This window comes from Ruditapes philippinarum, unplaced genomic scaffold (assembly GCF_026571515.1).
Source record: "Ruditapes philippinarum isolate M1 unplaced genomic scaffold, ASM2657151v2 ctg123_1_1_1_1, whole genome shotgun sequence".
Lineage (NCBI taxonomy): Eukaryota > Metazoa > Mollusca > Bivalvia > Venerida > Veneridae > Ruditapes > Ruditapes philippinarum.
In genome coordinates, this window is record NW_026864861.1 from 94,335 (window position 1) to 110,724 (window position 16,390).

General features: G+C 32.2%; 1 protein-coding gene across 1 annotated transcript in view; it reads right to left on the reverse strand.

Annotated features, from left to right (window-relative positions):
* Positions 1 to 8,872, reverse strand: part of LOC132727059 (uncharacterized) — an 86,436-nt gene extending 77,564 nt beyond the window's left edge. Inside the window, exons 1-3 of the mRNA XM_060712469.1 lie at positions 8,505 to 8,872; positions 3,702 to 3,915; positions 2,510 to 2,870 (exon numbers count right to left, since the gene is read on the reverse strand). Coding sequence (XP_060568452.1) covers positions 2,510 to 2,870; positions 3,702 to 3,779 — 439 coding nt within the window. The 5' untranslated portion in view covers positions 3,780 to 3,915; positions 8,505 to 8,872. The remainder of the gene's footprint in view (positions 1 to 2,509; positions 2,871 to 3,701; positions 3,916 to 8,504) is intronic.
* Between the last annotated feature and the right edge of the window lie 7,518 nt (positions 8,873 to 16,390).

Here is a 16,390-nt window from a genome sequence, read left to right on the forward strand (position 1 = left end):
CTTCATAATAACATTACATTTAAAAAGGACATTCACCCCAAATTGCCGGAACCGCATGTCTGTATAGCGCCATGACACCCTGCACCACCGTGCAGTTTGACTTGACTCTTTTCTGTTAAAAGCTCAAAACTTGTATTTTGATATTGAAATCTCTTAAGTTTCAAATCCAATGCACAAATACTTTATGTTAAGAAACACTATAACACTTGTGCAAAAGCAACCTATGCTTGCGCTACGCTCCCTTGGCAGCTAATTAAATACACTACCGTTAAGAAAATGAACGTTTGTGGAAAATTCGACCGATGCGCAAGAGAGTATGCTTGAGTTAGAAAATTGCTCACATTACAATAAAGGAGCGACTAGACAAGCAATGTTGCAACGTATAAAGCTTACAACGTATGTAGCTTACGACGTATATAGCTTACAACGTATGTAGCTTACGACGTATATAGCTTACGACGTATGTTGCTTACAACGCATACAGCTTACGGCATATGTAGCTGACGACGTATACAGCTTACGACGTTTACAGCTAACAATGTATACAGCTTACGACGAATGTAGCCTACGACGTATACAGCTTACGACGTTTACAGCTTACAACATCTACAGCTTACGACGAATGTAGCCTACGACGTATACAGCTTACGACGTTTACAGCTTACAACATCTACAGCTTACGACGAATGTAGCCTACGACGTATACAGCTTACGACGTTTACAGCTTACAACATCTACAGCTTACGACGAATGTAGCCTACGACGTATACAGCTTACGACATTTACAGCTTACAACATCTACAGCTTACGACGAATGTAGCCTACGACGTATACAGCTTACGACGTTTACAGCTTACAACATCTACAGCTTACGACGAATGTAGCCTACGACGTATACAGCTTACGACGTTTACAGCTTACAACATCTACAGCTTACGACGAATGTAGCCTACGACGTCTGTAGCTTACAACGTATATAGCTTACGACGTTTACAGCTTACGACGTTTACAGCTTACAACGCGAACAGCTTACAACGTATACAGCTTACAACGTATACAGCTTACAACGTATACAGCTTACGACGTATGTAGCTTACGTCGTATACAGCTTACGACGTTTACAGCTTACGGCGTATGTAGCTTACGACGTATGTAGCCTACAACGCATGCAGCTTACGATGAATGTAGTTTACGTCGGCTTACGACGTAAATAGCGTACGACGTATATTTAGAGGTTAACACATTGTACGCCATTAAGCGATAATGGCCCGAAAATGTGCATAATGGCGTGAGGGCCGCAGGCTTTAGCCCGATGGGCTTATTCATTTAAGGTCCGATTATCACTTTCAGACCCGTCTGTGACGTGTATTAATGTCTTTAATACACTTGACAGATCTATTAGAAATATTTTTTTAGTAACTTTGATATTTTGTTGACAGTTTCATTTTCTACATAGTTGTTTCCCTTGTGTATATATAAAGACCACTAGAATAAAAAAGGACGTTTTATTTGCTATTGAAATTGCCGTATTCATATTCTTTAAATTTCAATAAATTCGTGTTTGTACAAATTACGCTTAAAGTTCTCGGCAATAAAATCAAGCAATTTGAGTCATAGTCGTGTTCGGAATCATTGTGGTCAAAGTCGTCCTTGCAGTCGTAAATGTGTGGTCTTTGTCAAATAAAATAGAGAGAAATAAGAATCCGTAAAGAAAGTCCAACACGGCAAAATTGACAATGTGGCAATCTCGGATTGACTGAGCCTGATCATGAACGGTACTGTAAAGTGCAAACTACCGTCCACGCCCCTTATCACCGTCTTTAGCAGAATTAAACATATAAAATGAACTGGTAAAATTTAGAACGCAAATGTGTTCATATGGCGGTTATCATAAAACCTTCAATGTGACACATTAGTGCCATTCCATGAAAAGCGGCATATGGTCCCCAAGTAAAAAAATGCATGTGCCCTAAACGAGAAAACAATGGGCGAAAATGGAATTTTGAAAGGGGATCTAAGGTTATGAAGCCTGCATATCACAGATATGACGTCAAAAGACAAATTTAAAAAGCAGGCCACATATCCTAAGGGTGATTCAACAGTATTCAAGTTAGGAATACTGGAACCACCCAATAAGAAAGATGCCGAATAGAAAAAAACTAAAATAACACACAAGTACAACAATTATGTCGTGCTGAACAATCTTTAAGGATCGGAAATATACTAGTAACATCCATCGGCGTAGACGTAGTCGTGGCTGGTAAGAAAAAGTGATGCCGGTTGTTATTTTGGTCAACAAAATATATATAAACTGTCTACCGTGCAACATAACAGTTAATACATTTTTTTTGCAATTTAAAACGGTTGGAAATGTTGTTTGAAAATTGCAAAAACTGCAGGCAAAAGGTCTCAAATTTGTAAAGATCTAATTTTATGAAACATTCTACACGCAAACAAAAGTGTCCATGGAAAGGGAGATTTAATATAAATTTAAGACATTTTTACTTACGTCTTAAAGTTGGAACAGCTAGACTTGATTTATCAATACCAGCCGTGGCACTACCTCTCCGTGATGTACCACTTCCTCTTCTAGAATATAAGCTAACACAGTCTGGATCAAACACAAACACATTAGAGTTACTCCCCCTTCTGTTAGAAGCAAACACAAATGGAACGTTTGGAAGGGGCGTGTGAACATCGGCAAGTTCCCTTTGGTTCTGATAGTCTTCATGTACATGTTGTAAATGGTCTTCACACGGATCAAAGGACAGATTGTCGATACCAATAGTTGGGATATCAGTGCGGTTTAGACGGCGTGGACTTACAACATTGTCAGCGTCTGTGTCATCAGGGTGGAATACTTCAGTCACCTTGTTAAGAAAAAAAACGTTTTGATATTGATGGGTAAAGTTGGGTTTTTTATTTAAAGTATTTGTATACAGTTTGGTTTCAATGAAGAGATTTCGGGAGGTTATCTATTGGTAACGTACACTGTCTGACTTCACATGCATCTGCAGGCGTTTGCTAGTTCCATTTTCTGCTTTAATTACTACAGTAACTTGTATTGCTTCAGATGTGACTCAAATCCGAGAACCCGTATGATAGTTTCTTTACACTTTGCATATTAAAGAAACAAACAAGAGTTACATATTAAACAGTGTATAATTATTTTAAAAGAAAATAAACACGATTCAAAAATTCAGAGGACTTTCGATCCAATGTGAAGTTTACATTTGAAATTTGTCGATTGAATAAATAAGCAATAAAAACACGGACAAAAATCGTCAAGTGTCAGACCTCAAAATATTTACATTTTGTACGTGACTTTTTTTATTCAGACACATACACAATTATAAATATTATAAAAACTCACGCGGACGTAAATAGAGCACAGGCGATCTTGTTTGACGACAGTGCCGCCATTTTGTCCAAGTTCGAACAATTTCGCTCTATTGACCACATCGAGTCTTGTCCATAAACTAGTGACTATAGTTGCATATATAAATGAATTTTGTCTCCTTGCATAGATCAAGTATCCTTAAAGTGTTCTTATATCAAAAACAATTATCCTGTAGTTTTTCATGTAAGAAACTGAAACAATATCATGGTTTGTAATTCCATTTACGTTTTGCAATCCCTGAAACATCTGGTTAAAACAAGCGTTATTCTTGAGAAAAAACAACAACAAAAACGTTAATCACCTGTATAAGTGGTGTTTTGCTATCACTTTTATTGCTTCTGTTAGTGTTCCTGCTCGGGGACTTATGTTGGTCACACATTGTTGAGTGTGGTTTATTCCGTCTTCCAATGGATGATAAGGACGGCTTCTTAAAGTAGATAAGACACCTTCGGTGACAGTGGCAGATGGTCACTCTTCACATATTTCTTGAACGAACATTTTTATCTGATATCAGCCTGAAAATGGGTATTGTGATTTTGTATTTATCAAAATGAGATAACTGAATACATTAATACGTGGATACAATATTAAAACTGAATAAACATGGACAAATCATGATTCCCTATTCGGTGTGGATTTGATCCCGCCAACGGCTGTAGACTTTTTAATGTGTTTGTGCGGAAGTCATCCGTCTAGTTTTAGGAAACCCTTACGGTTCTTTTCATATGCATGTACTTGTGTGAAATAAAGCACGGGTTCGAATCCTGCCAGTGACTTTAAGCTATCCCAAAATATTTACAGCTATTTTCTTTTCCGAATCTAGCAACATTTGTCTTGGAAATGATGCCGAAAATGACGTCAACGTCACGTGGTATTGCCACACGTACTGTGTCCCACATAAAAGACCGGTAATTCTACTCAGGTGCTTGCTCATGTTTGAAACAATACACGAAACAGTATCTGAGTTTTTCGCTGAAGTTTTCGTGTCACATTGACATAGTCACACAACTTAATGGTGCTTAAGTAACAGAATAAAAGAGTTACAGACATCAATTAATAATAAGAAAATGAGAGGATTATCCCTTTTTGTACTTTATTTAAAGGTGCACTATGTCTCAGAACTTTTAAAGGCTCATCATGCCTAATTAATAAGAAATCCATATATGTTTTAAAATTCTTTAGAAATGTCATAAAGGCTGTTGTGTTTAAAAATAATAGAATTAGAGTATGTTAGATGTTTAACACATGAAGATAGTAGAGTTGAACGTGCAGTAATGCGCCACAAAGGTAGCAAATTCTAAACAAAGTAGTATTTTGAACTTCCATACAAAATGCAAATTCACTATGAATATACCCAATAGCTAATGTAGCACAAAAGAAGCAAATATATGTGGCGAATGAGTAATGTTTCGAAAACTGTAACAAAATACCAAACATAAAATGTTTTTGAGAAATAAAAATGATAGTATATCTGAGGCATAATGGACCTTTAACACGCTAGAAACTAAACATTAAATGATATCAATGTGTCAGTACAAACAGGGCTCTCATTTTATTGACGAAAATTGTATAGCTTTTTACTACAAGTTCCTGACAATTAGATTCCATGCTTTTATATAGAAACAACATGGGCGTTTAAGCAATAAAATGCAATCAGTAACCAGGAGAATTCACTATATTAAACAAACAACGGATATAAGGACATGCACTTTAGTATCAAATTAGTACACTAAATCTAAAAGCAACATATCAGTTTCATTTGGATTACCAGCATTAATTACCTTGTTTTATTAAAGTGGATCGGTCTACTATGGGGGCATATAAGTATTTCAAAATATTGATAAAAGCCGATAAAAAATTTATCGTTTGGATATTTTTTTTAAAATCTTTATTGAAAAAAAAAACACGAAATGTTTATAAAGTGCTAAGTGATTTAACTTGAAATTTGATAAATTGATTAAACGCCTATTTCTACGTATAAAACATATTCAATGGCGTTGTACAATATCTACAAGACATTAATAAAAGTAAATTAAGATACACATAATTATATTTTGACATAATTGATAAAATAATAAGAACGATTTCGTGAAACAACATACATATACATACACACATATACATATGCATACACACATATACAATTATCACATAATTATATACATACACACAAATGAGCCGTGCCACGACAAAACCAACATAATGGGTTTGCGACCAGCTTGGATCCAGACCAGCCTGCGCATCCGCGCAGTCTGATCAGGATCCATGCTGTTCGCTTACTAACCCTAAAACAAGTAGAGAAACTGATAGCGAACAGCATGGATCCATGCTGGTCGCAAACCCATTATGTTGGTTTTGTCGTGACACGGCTCAAATATAAAATGAACATTTATCTGCTATTTATAGATGTCATATTATGTCACACTAACCAACAACATTTCATATACAATTTCTTTGTGGTTAATTATCACGTATGATACTTATACTATCAACATAATTAATGGTGGTATTACAGACCTGAAATTATGTTCCAATTCGCTTTAAATTATCATTAAACTTTAGATTATCATTAAACTTTAAATTATCATTAAACTTTAAGTTATCATCAAACTTTAAATTATCATTAAACTTTGAATTATCATTAATCTTTGAATTATCAATAAAAATCTTCAATCAATTTTCTTCTTCCTTCTTTTGAGACTTCTATTTCTGATATAATCAAGTTCAGGATTAAAATTCAAAGCTATTCTTTCCTAATTATTTATTTGCTGATATGTCAAGTGGTCACTACAGCAGTATGTATATTATGACATAAAATGGTGATTTTTTAAAGATAAAAACTGTATTTTAAGTGTTGTTTTTATTTGTTTGGGTCGTCAGACCAAACAAATAATGGTAGCGAAATTTCAGATCATGATGCTGTTAATTGCAAATGCTGAAATAAGACCGCTTTTTTGAAGCGGTTACGTCCCTTTATATGTACACTAACGCCGAAAAAATTCAGGGGAGATCACTGCGTAAAGATTGTCAAATGACAGGCGCATTAATTTTCAAGCAAAATAGTTCCCGAATTGTCGAAGATTTCTAAAATTGTTTTATTCTTAATAGATATACATGCTTATAATAAGCTCCATGATTATTTACATCTGTGTTAAACAACAGGTTTAGCGTCGAAATAATAAGAGTTACAAACCCTAATTTAGAATAATATGGTTTTCTTCAGGCCGTTAACATATAACTTCACCGTGGCCGAGGGGTTTGCACGCTGGCTTAGGAATCGATAGGTCTGGAGTTAAAATCTCAGTTAAGGCAACTCATTTCTATTTTTAATTTTTAAGTCAAATAAACATTGAATTGAATATCAGTGTTGCAGTTAGTCTTATAGCCAATTTACTTCAGTTAAAACACTGGAAAGCATATATACAACTACATGTATACAAAAACAAATTGGTTTATAATCTCACAACCTTCACCTTTCTGACATTCTGAGACCCAAACAAATTCAGACCTCTCTGGCGTGGGTTCGATCCCCGGGAGATGCTTTGGTAGTTTAGCGCGGAGGAAGGTAGTCTAGTACTGGTGTAACTCTCCAGGAACGATGGTTAGGAAACTACCCGCCTATATGACTGAAATACTGTTGGGAAAAAGCGTAAAATGAACAAGCAAACAAACAAACAAGCGTCTTCTGTGCTTTTATTAATGTTCTGATGTGTCGTTGGTCTTACCGTTAATCCTGATGTGGATTAAATGGTGTTTTCAGTTTGTATTCCCATCCAGAAATTTAAAGAAAAAAGTTCTTTGCTGTGCAACTACTTAATGTCAACATCAATACATTTTCAAAAAAATTCATGATGCTGCGATAACCTTCTTATTTTTCTGAAAATTAAACTTGATTGTGAAAGTATACATTAGAGAATAGAGTTAGTTGATGTTTATCCTATTTTTATGTTTATATGAACACGAGCCTTTGATTATGTTAATTGCTAGACCTGTAACTTCAACATTTTCATCCCTCAATTGTGGCCAAAATAGTAATTATTTACTTATAGGTGCGTCCATTTGTATATTAAAGGTATATATTTAATCGTCAGCAGAAAAGTTTTTTTTTTCTACTGATTTCTCACCTGTTTAAAATATGCTGCCCGGTGCCTTTTTCGCGATAATATATAATTAGGTTAGTTACTTAATTAACTTCTGTTACTTTTGTTCCATTTGTATATACACAGTTTCATTATAGAATTCGGTCGGTCGGTCACTCGGTCTGTCACTTGGTCGGTCGCTTGATCGGTCGGGTACTTGGTTGGTCGGTCGGTCGGTTGGTCGGTCGGTTTATACGAACGATTAACTACGCGTTTTAGAATACAGCGAATCTATTGTAGTAAAAAGAAATTGGAATCAATAGAATACAAATAAACATCAAGGTCCTTTTATATACAGTATAAAAATATAATAATTTTTATGCTAAGTCGTTTTTTATTCCTATTCATATCAAAGTTGCCCTTAGGAATTCAACTATAAAGGCAACGCAAACATCGATGAATAAAATCACATTATGTTATTAATCAAGCGCTTTCGTGCCAACCTTATGAATTGTCCGAGTGAGATCGCTTGATGCTTTGAACATCAGATTATAGGTGAAGTTTCAATTCATTGTTACAATGCCACGTTCACTCACCTGATCATTATTCTTATATTATGTCGATTTAATAATTCTATATTTTACGCTCCGATATACATGTATGATAATTATATAGAATGACTTGCTATATGCGATGTACAAGTCTTAAAAAGCGCTTAAGATCAAAGTAGAAACTTATAGTACATTTATAAATAATGTGTTTTTTCTCTCTCTTTCTTTCCATTTTCATTCTCAAGACAAAAGTGCCAAAAATAGTCAATGTAATTTGTAAAGTGGTTTATAAATGTATATGCATTATAACAATTTAATATTATTCAATCTAATTTTATGGACAAAATTGAACTCCATACGTTTCGCAATATCTCGATAACCCTTCTTCCTGCTTAATTGCTATCTATGATCGTAGAACTCTGATTTACTTTATACAATATTAATTTCATAGTAATCTCAATAAAAATGTCTAACCTTTATTTCGTGTGGGCAGACGACATTGTGGGAAAAAAGCCCGCCATTATTCATCAAACCGGCAACTGTATTGTCATTTCTATATTCCAGGTTTTCATTAGTGTCATTTTGTCTTTTTCACTTCATAATGAAGAGTTTACGTGTGTTACCTGTTACGTTTCCATGGAAACGTGCAATTCTATTCAAGAGAGGTTATCGATTAGTAAGAATCATCCAGTATATTTTAGATACAGACGGCTTCAAAGTCCGTATTGGAAACTTGACTAATTCCTTTTTCATAGTAATTTGTTAACAGATATATTCATGGTATTCCCGCGTGAAAAGTCACGAACAAGAGAACTAAATTACCAGTGCTTTCTTTATTGATGTCTTCTACAGAATTTCAACAAAACTTTAACACTGGCTCTATAATTCCAGAATACAACAACAACAATGGTGGCGAATAACGAAAATTAACTAAGATTTATTACTAAAAAATTTGCTTTGGAATAAAAGATTTCTAATATGTTTGTTTTCCTTAATTTATTGTTAATCTCGCGTGACTTCGTGAGTTTCTTTCTGCATGGTCCATTAACTCTTCGGGAACTAAACTCGTCGTCCATGTGTGATATTCAATTAGTAATGTTTATTAATATTCTCGTATTCATTCGTTATTACTATTCAGCATCGTTTCTCAAATATCACCTCTTTTCTATTTTGTTCTTGGAAAATCCAATTAATATCCAATTATTTCTTTAATTGCATGTATATAAGTTAATAACAATGTATACACATACTGGTATGTAGTTTAAAAGTACATTTAAAAAGCCGCGTCAAAATGTTTTATAGCAACTGTTAACCGATACTAAAAAAATCAAATTCTTGCCATCAAAATGAGACAGATAAAGTATCAAGTGGTATTGTAACAAAGACAGAACGCCAGAACGCGATGGTTTATCACATTATAACAAACTGTTGATATAAAAACGATATTTCATTGTACAGTTAACAGCAATAGATGTCCATTTATTTGATGACATATCGGTAACTCGCGTATAACACACTGTGATAATGTGTCTAGGGATTTGCATAAATTTTATTTTATTGCCGGTCACATATTGATGATATACATGATTTCATAAACAACAAAGATTTATTTAAAAATCGTTCTATCTATTGACACTTAGCGTATGACGGACATGTAAACATCGGAACATGAATTGAAATGGCGTATGTAATACATTATAAATGTAAAATTATCGTTAATGAAACGTATTTTAAGTGCGGTTATGAAGATAATCCTTTTAAATTTATATCTTGAAATGAATTGTATACCGCATAAAAATCAAAGACAAAGATAACTATCTATGTCTCTGTAAAAATGAAGGAAGACATCTGTTTATATAGTTATGAACTAATGGCTGTGTATACTAGTTAGTCTTAAACATATTATCTAAAATAATTCTGAGTTATATCTGGAAAACAGGCTATATTCGTTTATAGTAAAATTGGATGAGACATAATTTTCTATTACTTACTATATATAATAAAAAAATGAAAATAAAGTTAATATACTAGTAGCAAGTGGTCGGTCTTATAGATTTGGCTGAGACCCTTGCATTAGTAAACTAATAACACAAAAATCTATATTTCATTTTACATTCAGTCGCAATAAATATATTACAAAGAAAAGCAATGTTCATATATCTGTTGAATGCGATAAAACTGCTATGATGATGATGATGATGATGATGATGATGATTATAAAAAAGATGGCTATGATGATATGAAGAAGAAATATATTAGAATGATCACAATTACTATTATTATTATTTTTATTATTATTATTATTATCATTATTATTATTATTATTATTATTATTATTATTATTATTATCATTATTATTATTATTATTATTATTATTATTATTATTATTATTATAATTATTATCATCATCATCATCATCATTATCATCATCATCATCATCATTATCATCATCATTATCATCAACAGCAACAATAACAACGCACCAAAATCTCTCGTTACAGAATGAAAGTCAAACAAAATAATATCAATTTTATGGCACTATAACAATTGGCGGTAATTTAAACATCTCTTGGATTGTTGTGGCTTTTCAGAAGCTTAGCAAATATTTGTGGAGCACAAGTGACAGCGACTGTCGGAGATTTGTCAAGTGGTAATGCTGGTAAACTTGCTTTAACATGGACTGAAACAATTAGATAAAATTGATTTTTATCTTTGACAAATTGTAAAGTCGATGCTGGAATGAATTTATATTTGTTTAACATTGTCTTCTCGAGTCTTTATTAAAATTTGAGCCGCGTCACGACAAAACCAACATAATGGGTTTGCGATCAGAATGGATATTAAATATAGCGTGTAGATTAGATTATTTTGTTGTTTCAAATGATTTGGTAAATATTGTTGAAAAATCCGGTATAAAGCCTAGTTTTAAATCTGATCACTCAATAGCATATGTAACTTTAAATTTTGATCCTATAGTGAGAGGACCTGGTGTTTTTAAACTTAACAATAGTTTACTTTTAAATATGGAATTTAAAGACAGAATTAAAAATGCCATAACTGAAATACGTTCTCTTAATACAGACACCAACCCTTTAGTCAGATGGGAAGTTATTAAAAGTACAATACGAAATGAAATTATACGATTTTCAAAATATAAAAAGAAAACAGAAACAGAACAAATTCAAAAACTTACGACAGAAATCGAAAAACTTGAAACTGAGATAGCCTGCAATTTTGACGAAAATTTAATTAGAAATTAAGAACTGAAAAAAATCAGAATAAGAACAGTTTAATAATGAAAATATCAATGGAATCATAACAAGAATAAAAAGTTTTAAATTAGACAACAGTGAAAAAAACATTAAATTGCTAAAAAACTTAGAGACTAGAAATGCTGAAAGAAAACTTATTAATAATCTAAATGTCAATGGTAATGTTACGTCAAACCAAAATGAAATTCTAAAGGAGCAAAAAAAATATTATGAAAGTCTGTACAGTGAAAAGATGCAAAGAGACTCAACATATGACTTTTATGATGAAAATAAAATCCCTAAACTAAACGAAAACGAGCAAGTATTATGTGAAGGAATTATTACAGAAGAAGAGTGTATCGAAGCAATTAAAACCATGAAAAATGGGAAAAGTCCTGGATCAGATGGTATAAACGTTGAATTTTATAAAATGTTTTGGAATGAAATTAAAAAAGATCTAATAAATTCTCTTAATTATTCATTCGAAACCGAATCTTTAAGTCAGTTGCAGGCACAGAGTTTAATTACCTTAATCCCAAAACCAAAAAAAGAGTTATCACTTCTTTCAAACTGGCGGCCAATAAGTTTATTAAACGTTGACTATAAAATACTGAGTAAAGTAATTGCTAATAGAATTAAACGTGTACTAAATAACTTGATCGACAATAGCCAAACTGGATTTATTAAAGGCAGATACATTGGTGAAAATATAAGATTGATATATGATGTAATCGAGTACGCAGAACAAAACGAAAAACCTGGAATATTATTTTTTGCTGATTTTGAAAAAGCTTTCGATAGTTTGAATCATAATTTTATTTTAAAAACCCTCGATCTATTTAACTTTGGACCAAATTTAAAAATGTGGGTAAAATTGTTATACAAAAATCCAACAAGTTGTATTCTTTACAATGGTTTCTTGTCGGACTCATTTAATATCAGACAAGGAGTCCGACAAGGCTGTCCTTTATCTCCTTACATTTTTATTTTAGCAATTGAACTCCTCTCCATAGCAATAAGAGAGAATACAAATATTAAAGGATTTAAAATATTTGATATAGAAGTAAAAAACAGCATGTTTGCTGATGATGCAACAATATTATTAGATGGTACAAATAACAGCTACAAAGAAATGTTAAATATATTTGAACAATTTTCATTCATCTCAGGTCTAAATCTTAATTACAGTAAATGTACAGCTCTAAGAATAGGCCCACTGCGAAACCAGCACGACCTTATATATTGTAGAAAAAAATATAGTAATATTTCATGGACATCAGAAAGTGTAAAAACACTAGGAATAACATTTCATTCAAAAACTGACCATATCCTCAAATTAAATTATGATAACAGATTATCTCAATTCCAAATAGACATAAACAGATGGAAAGCTAGACATCTCACAACAATTGGTAATATCTCAGTATTGAAATCATTAATAATTCCAAAATTAACTTTTCTGTTTTCTGTTCTACCTAATCCTCCAAATAATACTGTAAATACAATTAAACAACAATGTTATGAATTTATATGGAGCTCAAAAAGGGATAAAGTCAAACGGGATGTGATAATACAGGAATACAAAAACGGAGGTCTAAATATGATTGACATTCCTATATTTTTGAACTCAATAAAATCGAACTGGATAAAAAGAATAATAAACGATTCAAATAATGGGTTATGGAAAGAAATAATAAAGAAAAATATTAATCATTTAGGTGGAATATCTTTATTTAAATGCAATATAAACACAAAAGATATATTGAAATTTAAAATCAAAAATAAATTTATACACGAAGTATTAGTAGCTTGGAGTGAAATCAATTTTAATGAAAATCCGAAAAATATTTCAGAACAAATTATTTGGCAAAATTCAAACATAAAAAATAACAATAGCCTTCTCTATTTCAGACAGTGGAAAAACAAAAATATATACCATGTAAAAGATATCTATGATACAAACGCAAAAAAATTTAAAACTTTTAATCAATTAAAAACTGAATATAACATCCCTAATACTGAGTTTTTAAATTACCATAGACTTATCTCTTCAATTCCAACATGTTGGAAAAGAAAATTAGATAATATCATTCTTTCTGTAACAACTGAGGAAATAAATATTTATGAGCTTTTTAGAAAAAACAGAAACACATCTCCTAAATAAAAAATTAACACAGGTTCAAAAAGAAAGAAGGCTAAAATACCAGAATGAAAAACTAAAATCCCAGTTAAAATGGGAGGCAGAATTTCCAGATAAAAATTTCAATTGGCAACAAATATATTTAAATGCGTTTGATATTTGTAAGGATAATATTTTGCAAAATTTTTATTTTGATTTCTTACATAGAAATATTGCAACTAACAAATTTCTCTTTAGATGTAAATTAGTGGAATCTAGCCTTTGTGATTTTTGTAATATGGAAATAGATAGCATAGAACATATATTTTGGACCTGTCAACAAACACAAATTTTCTGGAATGAATTGTTCAAATGGTTGGTAGAAATTGGTATACATGCAACCCAAGACAATTTTTTGTCCTTTTTTCATTCACAAAATAAAATTTTATCATATATTCTCTTATTTGCCAAATATTATATATATAGTTGTAAAACAAAAAAGAAATTACCAAATAATCTTGTGTTTAAAAGAAAATTGATTGATAGAATATCTTTAGAAAAATACATAGCATTTCAAAATGATTCTCTTGATGATTTCAACAGAAAATGGAATAACTTTCTAATAATGTTATAAGAACTGATTGATGATATGTCAGAAGTATATTACCAAAGCAGCCTTTCTTTCTTTCTTAATATTACCTTTTTTTTTATCTTATCGTAGTTTGTTGGAAAAATATGTTTTTGTTTACTACACTTTTTTCTCTTGCAAATTATACTTTTATATTTTAGCACCTCCCCAAATTTTTCAGCATTTTTTCAACTGACTCAAGGAAATCTTTAAAAATTGATTTAACAAAACTTTATCTTGTTAAAAATATAATATCCTTTTTCTTAACTTTTTCTTAAAGAGATTCACGTTTATATGCTCTTTGAAATTATTTAAAATGTCTACAACAACATATATATTAGTTTGTAACGTATGTTATGTAACATAATTAATTGAAATATGTAAAATGAATGTATTATGTAAAAAGGAAATGTAAAATAAACGGGCCTTAAACGTGGTTCCAAAAAAAAAAAAAAAGCATGGATCCAGACCAGCCTGCGCATCCGCGCAGTCTGATCAGAATCCATACTGTTCGCTATCAGTTTCTCTACTTGTTATACAGTTTGTAAGCGAACAGCATGGATCCTGATCAGACAGCGCAGATGCACAGGCTGGTCTGGATCCATGCTGGTCGCAAACCCATTATGTTGGTTTTGTCGTGACGCGGCTCAAATGTAACTCACAACAAAAGATGTACTTTAACATTCGAGCTATTTGTGTAATATATTTTAACCTTGGACAAAAAGATACACATAATTACATTATTAGTCCCAGTTTTAACATACATGATTATTTACACTAATCTACAGAATCAAGTTTTTCTTTAAAAAAAAAGAAACGTCTTAAACGACATTAAACATCTTCAGCATTTCACCAGAAATGAATATACATTTTAACGGCATTTTATCCCTGAAAATGCAGCCAAAATGTGCGAAACGGAATTGCGATGTGAGACTGTATCGCTACAAAAAAATTAAAATATTCGAATTAAAAAAAAAGAAACTTCAAAATGCTTGTATGAAATAAATACGGTGGTAAATTGTTTTAAAGCGAACGAACATGCACAAAATCATTCAAAGTCCCAGGCCAAACGATTAAAACCCTACTTATACAAAGTAACAGCAGAATAATATTTTGTTTCGGAACATTCTATTTTGTTTAGTAATACCACATCTAACACAATATCTTATATTATATTTAGCTCCATGATAATACGTTAATATCTATATGTGCGTTAGACTTTTTACATTAATCGAACCACGGATTTATAAAAATCCGTGATCGAACATAAGAGTATTGAAACAGTATTATTCTACTGTAGCAGTTGATAAATTTTATCAGAATATTTCATAAGATATGCAGAAAGCTTTATATCTTTTAAAAAAGCTTTCTACATTTTAAAATTATTAAATTATTTGCCTTCGTACACAAACAGGTATTGTAATAAAGTTCCCGGACTTAGTCGACATCTCGAAAAGTTGACACACTATTACGATGAAATCACACATGGTGACAATTTCCGTCGGTCTGCATTTTTACATATATATTTTTACTGACAAATTTCCATATTTGAAACACCGTAAAAACGAAGCATGTAGAAATTCGTCAATCTTCAGTTTCATATTTTCTTAAGCGAGCCTCAATTATTTCAGTATTTCGTTCCAAAACGTAATTAAATGACGCATGGCATAAATACATTGTCGACGTATGTTTGACGCACTGCACGGTGGAAGTGCGGGCAGTATAACCTCCGGATCACGACAGCAAGCCACATTGAATTTACCAGAGCGCAGCTCAGCCAGTCAGGCTGGCAAGCAGTTAACTAATACTTGTTGCCTCCACTTTCTAAAGGAACTGATCTTCTGTTCATGCCAGAGCAGAGGTACATTGCGAATGGCCTAAGAAAGAATTTCATGATCAATCACAACGAGAGTGACCTGCCCGGTCCGGGAATCGAATCCGGGTCGCCTGATTCACAATCCAAAGTTGAACCTATATTGAGCTTACCAGCTTACCGAACAGGATGTTTGACTCACTAAGTCTTGTCAAATGTGAACATTATATATTTATCCCGACACTCACTCGTGCAGTGAAAAAAATCGCCGCGTATGGGGCAATTTGAGCAACGCTCACCTTTTTGTTTGTTTGCAAAAACGGACATGACATGCACGGACTCGCGGTTATAAACATTTGAGATCGATCTCCCAGCTCGGTCCACAGACACTTGGGGTTTGGAGCTCAAAACGCTTTTAAAATCCAAATAAAATGCATATTTGTCAATCCCAGCACATGTACTGATCATATATATCAAAAAAGCTTAATATAAGCCGTTTTGAAAAAATTTCATATTTAAACATCAATAATAATATTATTATAGATGTTG